The sequence below is a fragment of the Anolis sagrei genome, chromosome 5 (assembly GCF_037176765.1).
Source record: "Anolis sagrei isolate rAnoSag1 chromosome 5, rAnoSag1.mat, whole genome shotgun sequence".
Classification (NCBI taxonomy): Eukaryota; Metazoa; Chordata; class Lepidosauria; order Squamata; family Dactyloidae; genus Anolis; species Anolis sagrei.
In genome coordinates, this window is record NC_090025.1 from 148,953,768 (window position 1) to 148,969,035 (window position 15,268).

The window sequence follows — 15,268 nt, forward strand, 5'->3', positions numbered from 1 at the left end:
GGCACATAAAATTGTATTTATAACAAAACACAGAGCTTAGCAAACCATATAGGCCATGGGGAAGATGTCAGTTATTATCAACATGGATTTTATTAGGCTCACTAAAACAGATTCACATGTAGCTGAATCTATAATTCTTATTTTATACCAACAGTAGGCCAAAATTGAAAATGTAAAGTATTCACTGAGATCTTGCCACAGCAGACATTCGTTTGGGAAAGAGCAACGTTTCCATAGTGAGACATCTTCAAGTGCTATTCCAACACCCCAAGTGACACATGCCTTCCAACATGGTAACTCCTGTGTTGTTGAGAATTGCGGGGAGGGGCAGGGGATGTCACTGGGGCTACATTCAACTATCTTTCAATAGCTGGACATACTGCAAACTTAGATCCACAGCAGGTGTCACTCCTTTCATAAGGAAAGTGCTTAAATCTAAAAGTTTCATTGCTCCTCACATCTATAATAAAGTGTAATTTAATTATATTCTGGCATTTAAGCTTCAATTTTGATGACTGACCTTGAGTAATTCCTCCCTCCCCAAGTGCCACCTATAAGGCTAATGTCTAGGAGTGGGAGCATTCATCTTATAGATCTTACCCAACTATATGAAACATTTCTTTAGCTATATGGGCTATCCAGACATCTTGCAGTATTACTGTGGGTTTTGCTAATTCTATTATTGGGGGGAGGGGGGGGGAGATATTTTCATGATTTGTTGAGGTTCTGTACTAGGGATTATTTTTCAAAACAAACAAACCCTGGGGTATAGTTTGCTTAAGCAATCTCATGATTTGAAGATAGGAGCCTCCAGTGGCACAATGGGTTAAACCCTGTGCTGGCTGAACTGGTTGATCGAAAGGTTGGTGGTCCGAATCTGGGGAGCGGGGTAAGTTCCCATCTGTCGAGCACTAGCTTCCTATGCATTGACATGAGAGAAGCCTCCCACAGGATGGTAAAACATCAAACATCTGGGCATCCCATGGGCAACGTTCTTGCAGATGGCTAATTCTGTCACACCAGAAGTGACTTGCAGTTTCTCAAGTTGCTCCTGACACACAAAAAAGTGAAGTTTTACATTGCAAACATGCCATTTTACTCATGCACTATAAAGCTGTCACCCTATTAATATTAAAAGAAATGAGGAGAAAAGAAGGATATTTTTATGTGTTCCAAGATACCTTGAAATTTAAAGAACCCCATTTGATGGTGGGAACAAAATGCTGCTATTTATGTTGAGAATTGCCTGAAAATAGCCCAGAACAACAGGAACATTATTTGGATTAAGAAGCAACATTTCTTCCCCCCTTTTCCCTCTTATCACTATTTCATAAACTTTTCATAAATGCAATACTTCTTGTTTTAGTAACAACCACATTTATTTCAAGTCCGGTTTAATTTCAAGATGTTTTATTGACAAGTATAAATAATATGAGGTAATATCTCTCAACACTTTGTGACAAACATTTTGATTTGGTGGATAGGGTTGCAAAATCAAATTCAAAAAGCAAGGTTATCATCCTTAGCCAAATCCTCTTACTTTACGATTCTCACTTCATTTTACTATATGTGTAAGTCAGTCTTTTGTTACAAAACTTCAGAAAAAGCCAATTACTATTTTAATAGTCATTTGTGTCTCTTTAGGGAAGGCCTGCCTCCCTTGCTAAGAATGAAATAGACTCATATAATTACTATAATACATAACATCTGTATAGACCTTTCAAGTGTTCAGAGTGCTTTATACTATACTTATGATCCTTACAATTCTATAAGAGAAGTCATTATCACTGTTCCTTCTTACTAATGCAGATGGGGTCACTGCAACTGAGAGAGAGAATGAAGAGAGATGATATTTAAATTGAGGAATCCTAATTTGTAGCTCTTAGTCACTATGCTACATCAGCTCTCAGAAAAGCAATTTAATATATTAAATTGAACAACATCAACAAATGAAATAATCTATTTGAAAACTAGAGAAAATACGGATATACTAGGTACTGTAATATCTTTTTGCAAACTAAGTTTTGTTTCATTCACATTATCTCAAAACATTTAGAAACTACAGAGCCTACTTCTGGAACAAATACATTCTGACAATATATATGTGTATATATATATTTATTATATATATATGTATGCATCTTATAAATATATTGTATACTCAGTTATAGATTTCTGGATAATAGCTATGGTAGATATACTAGCAATATCTATATTCAAAAATACAATTCTAGGGTTCTCTAGTCTTACCACTAACAAAAGATAGAATTAAATCTGATCAGTAGAACATATTGGTAAACCAACAGTAAAATGCATCTTTAAACAGAATACTGTATAAAGTAGGCCGGTTGTTTAATTAAATACATTTTAGTTGGATAATCAATCAATCAGTTAATTATATCTACAAAAATTCTGCATGATGTAGATATAGCAACACTATACATACTCATAAATCAGCCACACTGAGGTTACTTGAATATTCATTTACCTGGGAGGAGGTTGTATTCAGTTCAATGTGCCTTACTTTTGAGTAAACATGCATAGGTTTTCAGCCTATATATTTTGTCTTTGGAATACAAATAAATACTCATTTTCAAATGATGCAAGTATGTGGCAGAACAAGGCACCAATCTTTTATATTTTAGGAAAGTGGAATGTCTCTACTAAGACAGCCTCCATGCCACCTAGAGCTTTATATATACTTGCATAAAAATAATTAACTACCTAAAAAAATAAAATTAACCAAGGGTATCTTTTTCATCATTGGACATATATTTGTTCGATTAGACCTAACTGAGTAATCAGCTAAACACTGTGGCCCTAGGATAAATAAAGTAACACAACCTCCAAGGGAAGTAAAGGGGAGAAGTATTACAAAGTGAATTTCACAACTGTACAAGATTGTGATGGGATGTTATGCAAAATGTATAAGGGATTTAAAAGTTGCAAAATTTGTAATTGACAGAATCTGTATCTAAAATGCTAATCTCTTTCACATGCCTTAATCCAGATTAGGAGAGGTGAACATGAAATCAAGTTTCCTCACATTTATAATTTCCCCATATTTATAAAGAACTGTTTACATAAAAGGGATAGTAGCATGTCAATGTAGATGCCAGATATCCACATTTGTATTGCCTTTAATGGGAATATACAATCTAACAAACATCCCCGTATACATTCTAATTCAACTGGTCTCGTGTAAACAGCTTTTAAAAGCACAACTCTAGCAGGATCAGGGCTACAAATTGTGGACGGTCTTCACTCTTGGCAGTGGTTTATTGTGACCCTGTCCAACAAATTCTTACTGGAGCATCCTTGTAAAGTGTGCAGGATTGAACCATACATACATTATATTCATTCAAAAGTCAGAACTGTTTTTCTTTTTACTTTTAAACAACGTTTGATATTGAGAACCTTACCACACAACAGGAGTAGAGTCAAAGAAACCTTTCATCCTAAAACCTCAATACATGGAAAAACCTCACAGAACAGGTTTATTATGTTGTTGGCTTGCCAAACAATTCTTATGGCATTCTTTCACAGTTTGCTGGTGAATGCAGTTGTATTGTCATTGCTGCTGCTTCCTTTACTGCTTGTTGGAATGCGGAGCACAGCTTTGCTTCGAAGTTCTTGAGTTCTGGATTTAGAATTTCTTTTTTGAGAACCATCTGCAATTGAAAATATCCATACAAAATCTGAGACTACAAGTACTGAGTTACTAACTTTCTAACTTCCTTGTATTTCTTTCATTGCTACCTTTGGTGTTTTATATTTATATCATATAGGGGCACAAATCATGGGCTTGACTATTTTTGATAAAAAGAAACATTATGCACTTACCACGGACACCCATTTTCTTAAGAAGCAGAGTAACGATGCACACAGTTAGTTTCACTGTTATTGTTCAGAAAGAATAAGAAAGCGTGTGGCCTAGAAGGGTTTTTTTTTTTTGCTAGTGAAACTTTATCATTAACCTTCAATTTCATTTATAGCAAAGGAGAAATATTTCTTGATCAACTGAGGGACAGCTACCTCAGATTATGTTTATGTATTATCTTATTTTTATCCTGTCTTTCTTCCAACATAGAAATTCAAGGTGGCTAACATCAGACACAATATAAATTAAAAAAACAAAGCAAGTGCATATAAGTATGAGTATGCAAATTTTAAAAAGAATTATATCTTTGTGCCATAACATAAACAGTAAAAATAGATCTACATTTTGGGACCCTCCATTCCTTGCTGTATTTCAGGACTGCCCTATTTCTATTGCAGTCCTTTTACCAGGACATTTGTCATATTCTGTTTCAACCTAAAGAAATCAGGCTTTTATTTTCAAAGCCGAATTTACTTGAATTGCACTGGGTGAACAAATCAAGGAAACTGCTGGCAAGTCAGATTTAATTCCAAATGCATTTCTTGTTGAATCACCAGCACTCACTTGCTAGACTTTTAAGCCTGAACCTAACTTTGTTTGGGACTAATATAAAAAGTAAAAGTACTCATCTGCTTCTAATACCAATCAAAGTTCAGTGAGCATTTCAGGATATGACACATCAAGGCAAATTTTAGATTAGCATCTGAATTCCTAAGAATTAAAGCAGAGTCTACAAAGCTAGAGACAGGGGAAAGATCTTATATAAGAAGTGTAAACATCAGGCATTATGGTAGTTGGGGTTCTGCTTAATTTCTACTATTCCATTAGAAAATAGGCAGACACTAGTTTAAAAGGAAATAATGATTATGCCTTTAAAGAGAGCTGGTACTGATGACTCATACTTATTTCTTGAAGCTACACTTTAGAAACCTATTAGGCAATGGTTGATAATAACAAACACTAACAGAAGCAGATAATGGAAAGCAGTAGCAACAGGCTTTTTAGGATGAAGTCAGATAAATATCTGGCGGATGATAAATTGTATGCTGAATGTGTTAGCTTGCCACTGAACTCTACTAGACAAATGGAAGAAACAGCAGCCTCTTAGGGTCCTTTACGTACTAATTTTCTGTGAAAAAATCAGAGTGAAAAACATGTTGGTTCAATTTTAAAGGTAAAGATATAGGTTTTTCCTTGACATTGAGTCTAGTTCAATCTGACTCTGGGGGGTGGTTCTCTATTTCTAAGCCGAAAAGCAGGCATTGTCCATAGACACTTGCTAGGTCGTGTGGCTGGCATAACTGCATGGAGTGCCATTACCTTCTCACTGAAGAGGTATCTATTGATCTACTCACATTTGCATGTTTTCAAAATGCTAGGTTGGCAGAAGCTGGGGCTAACAACAGGAGCTCACCTTGTTCTGCGGTGTTGAACCTACAACCTTCTAGTCAGCAAGTTCTGCAGCTTAGCAGTTTAACCCGCTGCACCACCGTGGGCCCATGGTTCAATTTTGTCATTAATAAAATAAAGAAATCTGATTTCTGAATGTGGTCTTTTCCCTCTCCTTCCCTCTTTTCTATCTGTCGACAGAATTAGATATGTGTAGGCAGCAGGATATCTAATCATACAATCAACCCTGGCAAAATGGGCAAAAGCTACAGATGCCACTGTGAGAATGAGAAGGGAATGATCTAGTAACTCTTGGGAAGACAACTACTGTTTAGCGACCAGAAACATCTGAAGCAGGCATATACCAAATAACTCATGACCTACAAGGCCTTTTCAAGGGCAAAGGTCAAAAGCAAGACCAAAGAATGCTCTCACCTACGACATATGATTTTGCTGTGCATTTTGCTGTTGCTGCTGAATTAACAGCTGTTGCTGTTGTCTGCGTCGTGCTGTCCTCAGTTTTTCAAAGCGAGCCTCCATCTCATCCAGCACTTTAGGAGTGTAGCGTACCACCAGCTTGACACTGTCCTTAGCAGCTTTCAGGAGCTCCACAGCTTTTTCGTGATGCTCTCCTTCCACACTCTGAAAAAAATGATTTTTGGAGCCCTATGATTAAGAATTTGGGTTTGGAGGCTGTCTTAGTCCTGCCTGTCCTTGAACTATAGCAGTTCTCAATCCAAGAGAGAGTGAGAATGCATAACAGCAGGATTCAGCGTGAGGATAAAAACATATTGCCTGCATTATGATAATGTAAGAATTAAATAAATTACTCCCTTAAACAAATGCAACACTGCTGAAGTAGCAGAAAGACAAAAGGATAATCCAGGCTTCTTGTCTATTAAAAGAAACAAAATGTTTAAAGTAGGCTTGCACTGAATTTGTGAAAACATTGGTTGCCTTCAAGTTGACTTTGATTTACAGCAAACCTATAAATCAGAGATGTCCAAGTTGATCTATTCTCTACAGCTTTGCTTTGAGATGAATCTCCATTTAATTCAATGGGAGTCACTGCTAAGAGATATTCAAATGAACTCATTCATCAATTCCACTACTATGGGAGGGAGCTGAAGGTAAGTAATCACTGGTCATGCCCTTTACACAATAATATGATCTCTTTTCTTACTGCTTTTGACATTTCCAAGCAATACCATCTGATCCAATGAGTCCTACTGTGTCATGATACCATAAAGAGTGTGTATATGCACACGCACACACACACACACACACACACACACACACACTTTTTAATTTGCTATATAGGCCCTGAACTTCTTGGGAAAACTACAATTTAGAAAACTCAAAATCAGTGCAAAATGATCACATACCACTCCATTGACCGAAAGCAGCTGGTCTCCGCGTTTGAGTCCTCCATGCCTCTCAGCTACTCCTCCAGGAATTATGCGAGAAATATAAATAGGAGAATTTTGCTCTTTTCCTCCCATGACATTGAAGCCAAGGCCTTCATCTGTCTTTGGCAGTTCTACAACTCGAGGGTGAGAATGGCCTTCACTGGCAGCAAAAGCTGCAACGGTTGCCTAGAAGAAAATGCACTTTTTAAACACATAGTTAGAAAAGCACTATGGATAATTTTGTTCAATTGATTCACTTCTACAATGCAACATTTTCCATTTAAAAATACAATATCCTTTTGAATAAGTGACACTGATATTGAGAATATAGTGCTCAAGCTCTTCCTTTATTTTTATTTTTCACTATTTTGATTATTAAAGTATAGTTACGTTGTTTTCTATTGTCTAATGTGTTTGGTCCTGATGTAAACTGTTTGTATGTTTTTTCTTTGGGCATTGAATGTTTGCCATATATGTTGGGGACCGCCCTGAGTCCCTTCGGGGAAATACGGCAGTCTATAAATAAAAATTGTTGTTGTTGTTGTTGTTGTTGTTGTACAGTTATGGGGCAACAGAACTGTTACAGAACTATAAATTCTGAGGCTTATATGCACTCTGATACCCACGTGGAGCTGTATCTAAGTATTAATTCCAACTAGAGCAAACACACTGAAGGCACATCTGTACTGTAGAATTAATGCAGTTTGACATTACTTTTACTGCCATGGCTCAATGCTATGGAATCCTGGGAGTTGTAGTTTGGAAAGGCGCCTGCCTTATTTGGCAGAGAAGACAAAAGACCTCCCAGGATTCTATAGCATTGAGCTATGGTAGTTAAAGTGGTATCAATCTAGAGTGTAAATGTACCCTGAATCAGTAAGATTTACATTTAGAAAGCCCCATTGATCCAAGCAGTCTTGTTTAGCTGAAGCCTACAATTGAATTTAGCCTGTGGAGGTCCTATTTATGTATCTCATTAATGCAGTTCATGCATGTAAAAGAAATGATAAATATCAGAGTTTTCAAGGTGCAATTTTTCTCTACATGTGCATTAGATTTTCTATATCTTTAAGGAATGCTTTAAGATGTGGCCTCCCTATTAAACTTGAGCATTGATGAAAGCAAATCCTTACTAACTGTGGTAATTTAGTCCCTATCTACATTGTCATATAACATCCAGATTATCTGCTTTGAACTGGATTATACTAGTTTACACTGCCATATACTACAGTTCAAAGCAGATAATCTGGATTTTATATGGCAGTGTAGGAGGGGCCTTAGTTAGCTTACTAAATTACAACATGTTTTCCTTCTAATGTATGCACAGTATTTTTCAAATACGTATTTTTAAATATTTGGAGAATTTTTATCTCCAGCCAAATCAAGGTAGAGCTGTAATGTAGCTACTAAACTTCAAGCTAGAATGGAGATGCATGAAAGAGTTTTCAGTCCAAAAGAAAAAGTCTACATCTACAATGGAACCAGTGACTTGTAGTGATGATAAGGAAAGTTAGTAAAATTATTTCATTATGTCAGTGTAATAACATTAGCTGATACACTTTTGGGACTCCTTTAAGTATAAGAGAAGCTGAAATAAGGCCATCAAAAATAATAAATGGCAAAGGACCCAAAAGATGAAAAAATGAACTGCAAGACACTTCTCTCTCTCTTTTTTGACATGGCACGGGAAGTAACTCAGTTTTTAAATAACATTAGATCAGCCCCTCCTTCCAGGCGTTCAGAAGAAAAGTAAAAACTTGACTGTGGGATCAGGCTTTTGGAGAATAATACAGTGCAATAACATATTTGGAATCTGTGCAATGACTATGGAACGGCTTGGGCTACGATTATGAATGGGGTGATTTTAATATGAAATGTAATGTTTTTAAATATCTGATATGTATTAATTTTAACTTAATTTTTAACTTTAATATTTTGGAATTGTATGTGTGTTAAGGCATTTGATAATTGCCTCTGTTGTAAGCCGCCTTGACTCCCCTTTGGGGTAGAGAAAGGCAGGGTATAAAAAGGGTGGGTAAATAAATAAATAAAAATTAACTAGGAAGTATACTTTGCTATTAGTTATCATGCATCTTTTGAATATTAAAATCTAAGCCAGAACCCACTCAATATTAAGAGCTTTCTGGATTTACCAATTTCAACAGCAGACAATAAGTACATTTTCTTTCATTAAAATAAATGTGAAAAGCAGGTGCTTAATGTTAGTTGCATTATTCTCACAAGTCCTAAGGGTGCTGTAAATGGAGGGCATATAACAATTTACTGGGGATATTTGCTCAATAGATACAATAGATATAAAATGAATATAATTCCTTAGTTACACTGGCAAAATTTGTCATCATGCAAACTTGGTTATCATGCACACATTCAATGTCAGACACAAGAAAAAAAATGCAATGCAGACAGCCCAGAAATAGCCAGGAAGTATTGATACTGAAACATTGCTCTACAGTCTTGCTGTTCTATATGGATAAGAAATGAGAATGACATACCTACTTGAGAGTTTTTCACTTTTAACTATGTCACTTAGCAGTCATTTCTGTTTATATCCACAGCAAGATAATTTGGAAAACAGTTTTCCAGAATCCAACCTTAAATAACCTTAGAGTTCTGGGATCAAACTCATTTTTCTAGAAATGGGAGTTATTTTATCCATATTTACAATCCATAATATCAAAAATATTGAATTACTAAAAGTGTTTTTATTGGCTTTATTAAGACATTGTAAAAAAAAAAAAACTACTTCCCCTGCACCAAGTTTTGGCTTAACTCCTAGATGTCAAGGAAAATCAGTATGTATAGAGCTCTGATTCACATGATTCTCAGAGCTATTTCTCCCCATTCTTTCAAAGGAAATACATTCATATTTTATCAGTAACGAATAATGAGGAAAGGAAGTAATTTATTCCATAGGGAAGCACCTATCCACTTTACAAACATCTATTCTTGTACAATGAAAACACAAAAGTACATTCCAGACCTAGTTACAAAGGCAGTATCTCTAGGTGCAGAAATACATATTGTGCCGTTTCAAAGGAATCGTAATTATAAAAGGGACTGTTTTTCAGAAATGATGAAAATGCACAGCTATTGCTGTTTTCTAAGAAATGTGTGCTCAGCACTTCTGAAAATGGGACTCTCTTAGCCCCTACTATTAAGAAGATATTACGAATAAAAATGGCTAGGAGAGACCTGAGTACAGAAGCACCAATGGTCAATGTAAAAAAAAAGAGCAGATTTGATTGGAAGCTGATTCCCACGCCGCCCCAGCAAGCCGCTTAACTCTATAAAGCATTCTCTTTTCTTAAGCTACAGAAGCAGCACAAAGGTTGAATTTGCCATTATGATTGTTACCTGGGAAGTAGTACTGGTTCTAGACTCTGGGCTGCCACTGATGTCTAAATTTTCTTACAGTGTACACACGAATACCTGAAACATACACGCGCACAGTCAATAACTAGGCCACGTTGGGAGCATACATTCTAAAGCTGAAAGCACCTTACCTTTGCGGTAGCCCTGGCACGGAATTCTGGGCAGCCATTAACACTTATGGTTTCATGCATATACTGATATACCTAAAATGATAAAAGAAAAAACAAAACAGAAAAATATACAGTTATGGAAGCAAAATTAATAATATTGGATTGAATGCTTGTTGTATTTAATCGTGTCTATCTCAAAGGACTTTTATTTCTGTTTCTTGATTTAGTTTAGATCAGTGGTTCCCAACTTTCTTTTGAGCAGGGATCACTTTGACCAGGGACCACCCTCCAACATTAGTACCAAAAGTGTTACGAATCAGATTTTGGTCAACTTTAGATTCGGTTTGGTTATTTGGGGTGCTGATTCAGAAAATTGCATTGGATAGACCACATCAGCTCTAGTTTCTGATGCAGAACATATGCCATCCAGTAGTCGCCATCTGCTCACCCATAGAAAACCATATTTAATAATCTAGAGCTGATGTGGTCTATCCAAAGGGGTAGGGCTAATCAGCAACAGAGAAGGTGTGGCAGGTGGCAGAAAGGAGCAGAAATAAAATAAAATAAAATAAAGAGGAAGGTAGCTCATGGACCAGATTTTCGTCCTCGTGGCCCACTGGTGGTCTGTGGCCCACAGGTTAAAAACTACTGGTTTAGATGAACTGTAGACTTTTTATCTCCAACAGCCTTGCTACAAGCTCAGTTTAGTAACATTTGCTCAGTACTGCACTGTATTTTCTGCAAAAGTCAGACTGCTGCCTTATTATTAGCTACGTATGGAATATAGCTCTTTCACGGCAATAACCCAATGTGTGAAACTGTCAGTTATATCATATTCCATGCCTCTACATCTCTATTTTGTATATGATAGTTAGTATCCAGTTCATTATTTATAGCTAGAATTAGGAACTCATAAATTTTGCCATTCACATTGCCCTGACCATGAATCCTCCTCCAACCCAACTTAAAATTCAGGAAGCCCCACCAGCTATTGTGTGTCGCTGGTAAGCGGGGTGCTGTAGGCTGATATATCCACCTTACTGCCCCTGGTGTGACATGCAGTTGTGATAGGACTCCACAGATTACTGTTGCTGCTTGTTGCACCATGCTTTGCTTATAGAAGGGGGTTGAATGCATCATCCTTCAGTGCTACTGCCAGGGCCACAGAACTCTTTTGAGGAATCAGATCAGGATGGATCCTATCTATATCATTGTAACTACATTTACCATGTGTGATCTTAACTGATTTTAGTCAGTGAAATTAAGTGACTAGTGTTGAGTTTGGACATGGTTACCATGTGTCACCTTTATAGAGGACAGTTGTCCATTTGACTGGCAAACAAAAACAGGTGTATGCTTGGAGATATCTACTTTAGTTTGAAGCTCTATCAAGAGCTGGTCATTCTCTTGGGCTCCATGCAGATTATTTTGGGTGTCATGAAATGACAACAATTGTTATTTATTCCATTCATAATTGTCAAATGACATGATTAAAAGAGATAAATTTGCAGGATTTCATTACTCAAATGCCAAAATAACATGATCATCTGTATGTATTATATTTGGCAGACCCTAGAATACCAAAATCTACGGGTGCTCAAGTCCCATTATATATAATATCATAGTAAAATGGCATCCTTTATATAAAATGGAAAAACCAAGGTTTGCTTTTGTAATTTCTTTTCAAAATATTTTTCAAGCCATGGATGTTTCAATTCATGGATGTAGAATGTGTGGATATGGAAGACTAACTGTACCTTAGCAGGGACGAGGTTTGCAATTTGCTGTTTCATCTTTATCAGCAAAATGTTTTGGGATGATCTAGGACCTTCCTAATGCAAGCCTCATTTAAAAACAGATAATCATAAGAAGAGAGAACAAAGGTCTTGAAGTTGCCCATCAACCATTAGCATCAGGAGAGCAGACTAAACAGATATACTGATCACAATCTCCCTCCACTACTAAGGCACCTTCCACACTGCTCTATATCCTAGAATCTCATCCCAGGTTATCTGCTAATCCCAGAATATATGGCAATGGAGACTCATATAATCCAGTTCAAAGCAAATCCTGAGATATAAGGACAGTGTAAAAGGGGCCTGAGATGCATTGCATTTCTCTACAGAGCTACTTAGCTACATTAAATGTATTCTTGCCATCTACTCATAGTCCACTTAAAGAGCCAGGCTTAGCTAGCAATAAAGGTGCAAGGAGGATAAGGTGTAACAATTCTGTTGCACCTTAATTCTCTTTCACCTTCCTGCATAGATTTGCTCACTGATAAAGTATCTGTGTGGAAATTTCATATTTCTTGTGTCCCAATTGCCAGGCCCAACTGCTGGCTGTTAAGATGGACATTTATGTAATTTTATAGTAAAACTATATAATCTTCCTGAATGCAGAACAGTTATAGATCTGGAACACCAGGTTACAAATCGACAACTACAATACTGAATGCCAGCCACCCCCCCCCCCTAAATTTGCATCTCTATATGCTAGTAATTACATACACATTTATGGCAATTTGCATTCTCTTTTGTCCCCTTGTCAATCATGCATGGTGAAGCGTAAGTAGCCACCTAAGCTTAGATGCTGGAAATCAAGATTCAAATTATCACTCGACTGCCAGCTTCATAGAGGAAGGAGCTCATGCAGAGTCGAAAAAAGATACTAAAGCTGCAGGAACCTCTTGCCTTAATGGAACATTAATGGAGCAACTTTCCATTTCCATCCTATAGGTCAACTTAACATTGGTCGAAGATATGTTCTGCAATAGACCTTGTTATGGTTTTCATTTCGAGTTTCTGTTTCTCACATCACTTTGTTTTTTAAAAGTAACTGAGGAATAAGAACTTAAGAAAAACTCAGCTGAATCACACCAAAGATCCAATTAGTTCAGGATTTTGCTCATATAGCATTCAAGTGCAATAGTGTCCTTCTGAAATTGAGCCTTCCCCTAACACACAGGTATTTGTTGTTGTTATTTTGTGCCTTCAAGTAATTTCCAATTTAGGACAATCCCAATGCAAATTTTCTTGGCATAATTTGTTCCAAAGGGTTTGCCTTTGCTTTCCTCTAGGGTTGAAAGGGCGTGATATGACTAAAGATACCCTGTAGGTTTCCATTATTGAGAAGGGATTTGAACCCTGGTCTACAGATTTGTAGTCCAATGCTCAAATGACTATACCACCCAAACTTTCTTATGGTAAAGATTTTTGATCAGTTTAGAATATGGGCACTTCTGCAAAAGACTGGGACTGTTAGTAAAGGATGTATTATTGTGCCCAGGTGGTTTGAAATCCGCTCTGACCCCATGGCCATCTGTTCTTTCTTCCTTTTTTGCCTCATGCTGAGGTCCCTGACCTGAATTTTACCTCAGAAATAAAAGTCCTTTGAGACAGACACAGTTAAATAATTGTATCCCAAATTGCCTTTGCCATCCTACCTGGCACCTACCCATATCTGCCACCTCCTGACATAGCAGCATGATCCCCTGAGAGAAACACTGCATGTTTTGTCAGTATATAAATAAAATATCCTTCCGAAAGAATTCTCCACTGGTGTTTAACTACTCTACCATTGGAAATGTAAAAATCAAGTTGTTTCACATGTTTGACATAACCTAAGCATCAACTACTAGTGAATACTACACATCTATAAATAAGATACAATATTGGTTTAAGCAACAAAAGGTTCCAAGCAGTGGTTCTCAACCTTCCTAATGCCGTGATCCCTTAATACAGTTCCTCATGTTGTGGTGACTCCTAACCATAAAATTGTTTTTGTTGTCACTTCATAACTGTAATTTTGCTGCTGTTATGAATTGTCAGGCAAATTTCTGATATGCAGGATGTATTTTTATTCACTGGATCAAATTTGGCACAAACACCTGACATGCCCAAATTGAAATACTGGTGGGGTTGGGGTGTGTTGATTTTTTCATTTGGGAGTTGTAGTTGCTGGGATTTATAGCTGACCTACAATCAAAGAGCATTCTGAACTCCACCAATGATAGAACTGAACCAAACTTGGCAGACAGAACTCCCATGACCAACTGAAAATATTGGAGGTTTTGGGAGGAATTGACAGTGATTTAGGGGAGATGTAGTTCACCTGCATCTGGAGAGCACTGTGAACTCAAACAACGATGGAGCTGGACCAAATTTGGGACAAATACCTGATTAGCCCAAATTAGAATTCTGGTGGATTTGTGGGGGGAGGGGGGATTGCTTTTGTCATTTGGGAGTTGTAGTTGCTGGGATTTATAGTTGACCTACAATCAAAGAGCATTCTGTATCCATCCCACAATGGATCTGCAACAAACTTGGCACATTACCTACATGGCCAATATTGAATACTGGTGGGGTTGGGGTGGGGAGGGGGCTGTTTTTTAATTCTGGGAGTTGCAGTTCACTAACACTCAGAGAGAACTGGTGATGAAACTAGTAACTTGCCACACATTCACAACATGCCAAACTTTGAATACTGGTGGGGTTTTAAGCGGACTAAGCATTAATAAAAAATAAAAGGAAAGGCTGACTTTTTTCTAACAAATTACCAAAGCTGCTTTTGCTCCTCATCCTCCTCCTGATGCTGCTGGGCCACTCCCAGTCCCACACTGCGCAGGGGCTTTCCACCTGCCTTGAAGGGACTCACTGGCACAAGTCTCCCTCCAGCCTCATGCGATTTTCCTTGCTCGCACATGCACACCATGCTGCCATGCATGGAGGACGCCTCCTCCCCACTCCCTGCTTGGAGTCTCAGAAACTGCCATCCCCTTGGCTGAGAGGCTGGCCAAAAACACAGCAGGAGGAAGGCTTTTGGTAGGAGAATTTGTCGTCTGTTTCCAAAAAGGAAGAGAAGGACAGATGGAGAGATTTTCAGCCTTCTCTACCAAAGGGGTTCCTAAGACCATCAGAAATATGTGTTTTCTGATGGTTTTGGAGAATCCTCTGACCGCCTCCCCCCCCCCCCCCCCGCCTGACTCCCCCGGGGGTCCCGACCCCCAGGTTGAGAAATGCTGCTTTAAAGGCACAAAACAACAACAACAACAGATGCTGTTTTCCTAAAAAGTCTGTCAAATGATA

General features: G+C 37.6%; 1 protein-coding gene across 2 annotated transcripts in view; it reads right to left on the bottom strand.

The window, feature by feature from the left end:
• Positions 1–1,388: 1,388 nt before the first annotated feature.
• Positions 1,389–15,268, bottom strand: part of LIN7A (lin-7 homolog A, crumbs cell polarity complex component) — a 42,640-nt gene continuing 28,760 nt past the window's right edge. Inside the window, exons 3-6 of one of the 2 annotated variants that reach the window (XM_060777393.2) lie at positions 10,203–10,274; positions 6,655–6,864; positions 5,709–5,911; positions 1,389–3,671 (exon numbers count right to left, since the gene is read on the bottom strand). In XM_060777393.2, the coding sequence (XP_060633376.1) occupies positions 3,647–3,671; positions 5,709–5,911; positions 6,655–6,864; positions 10,203–10,274 (510 nt within the window). In that variant the 3' untranslated portion in view covers positions 1,389–3,646. Of the gene's footprint in view, positions 3,672–5,704; positions 5,912–6,654; positions 6,865–10,202; positions 10,275–15,268 lie in introns of both variants that reach the window. The other variant, XM_060777395.2, reaches the window with a different exon arrangement.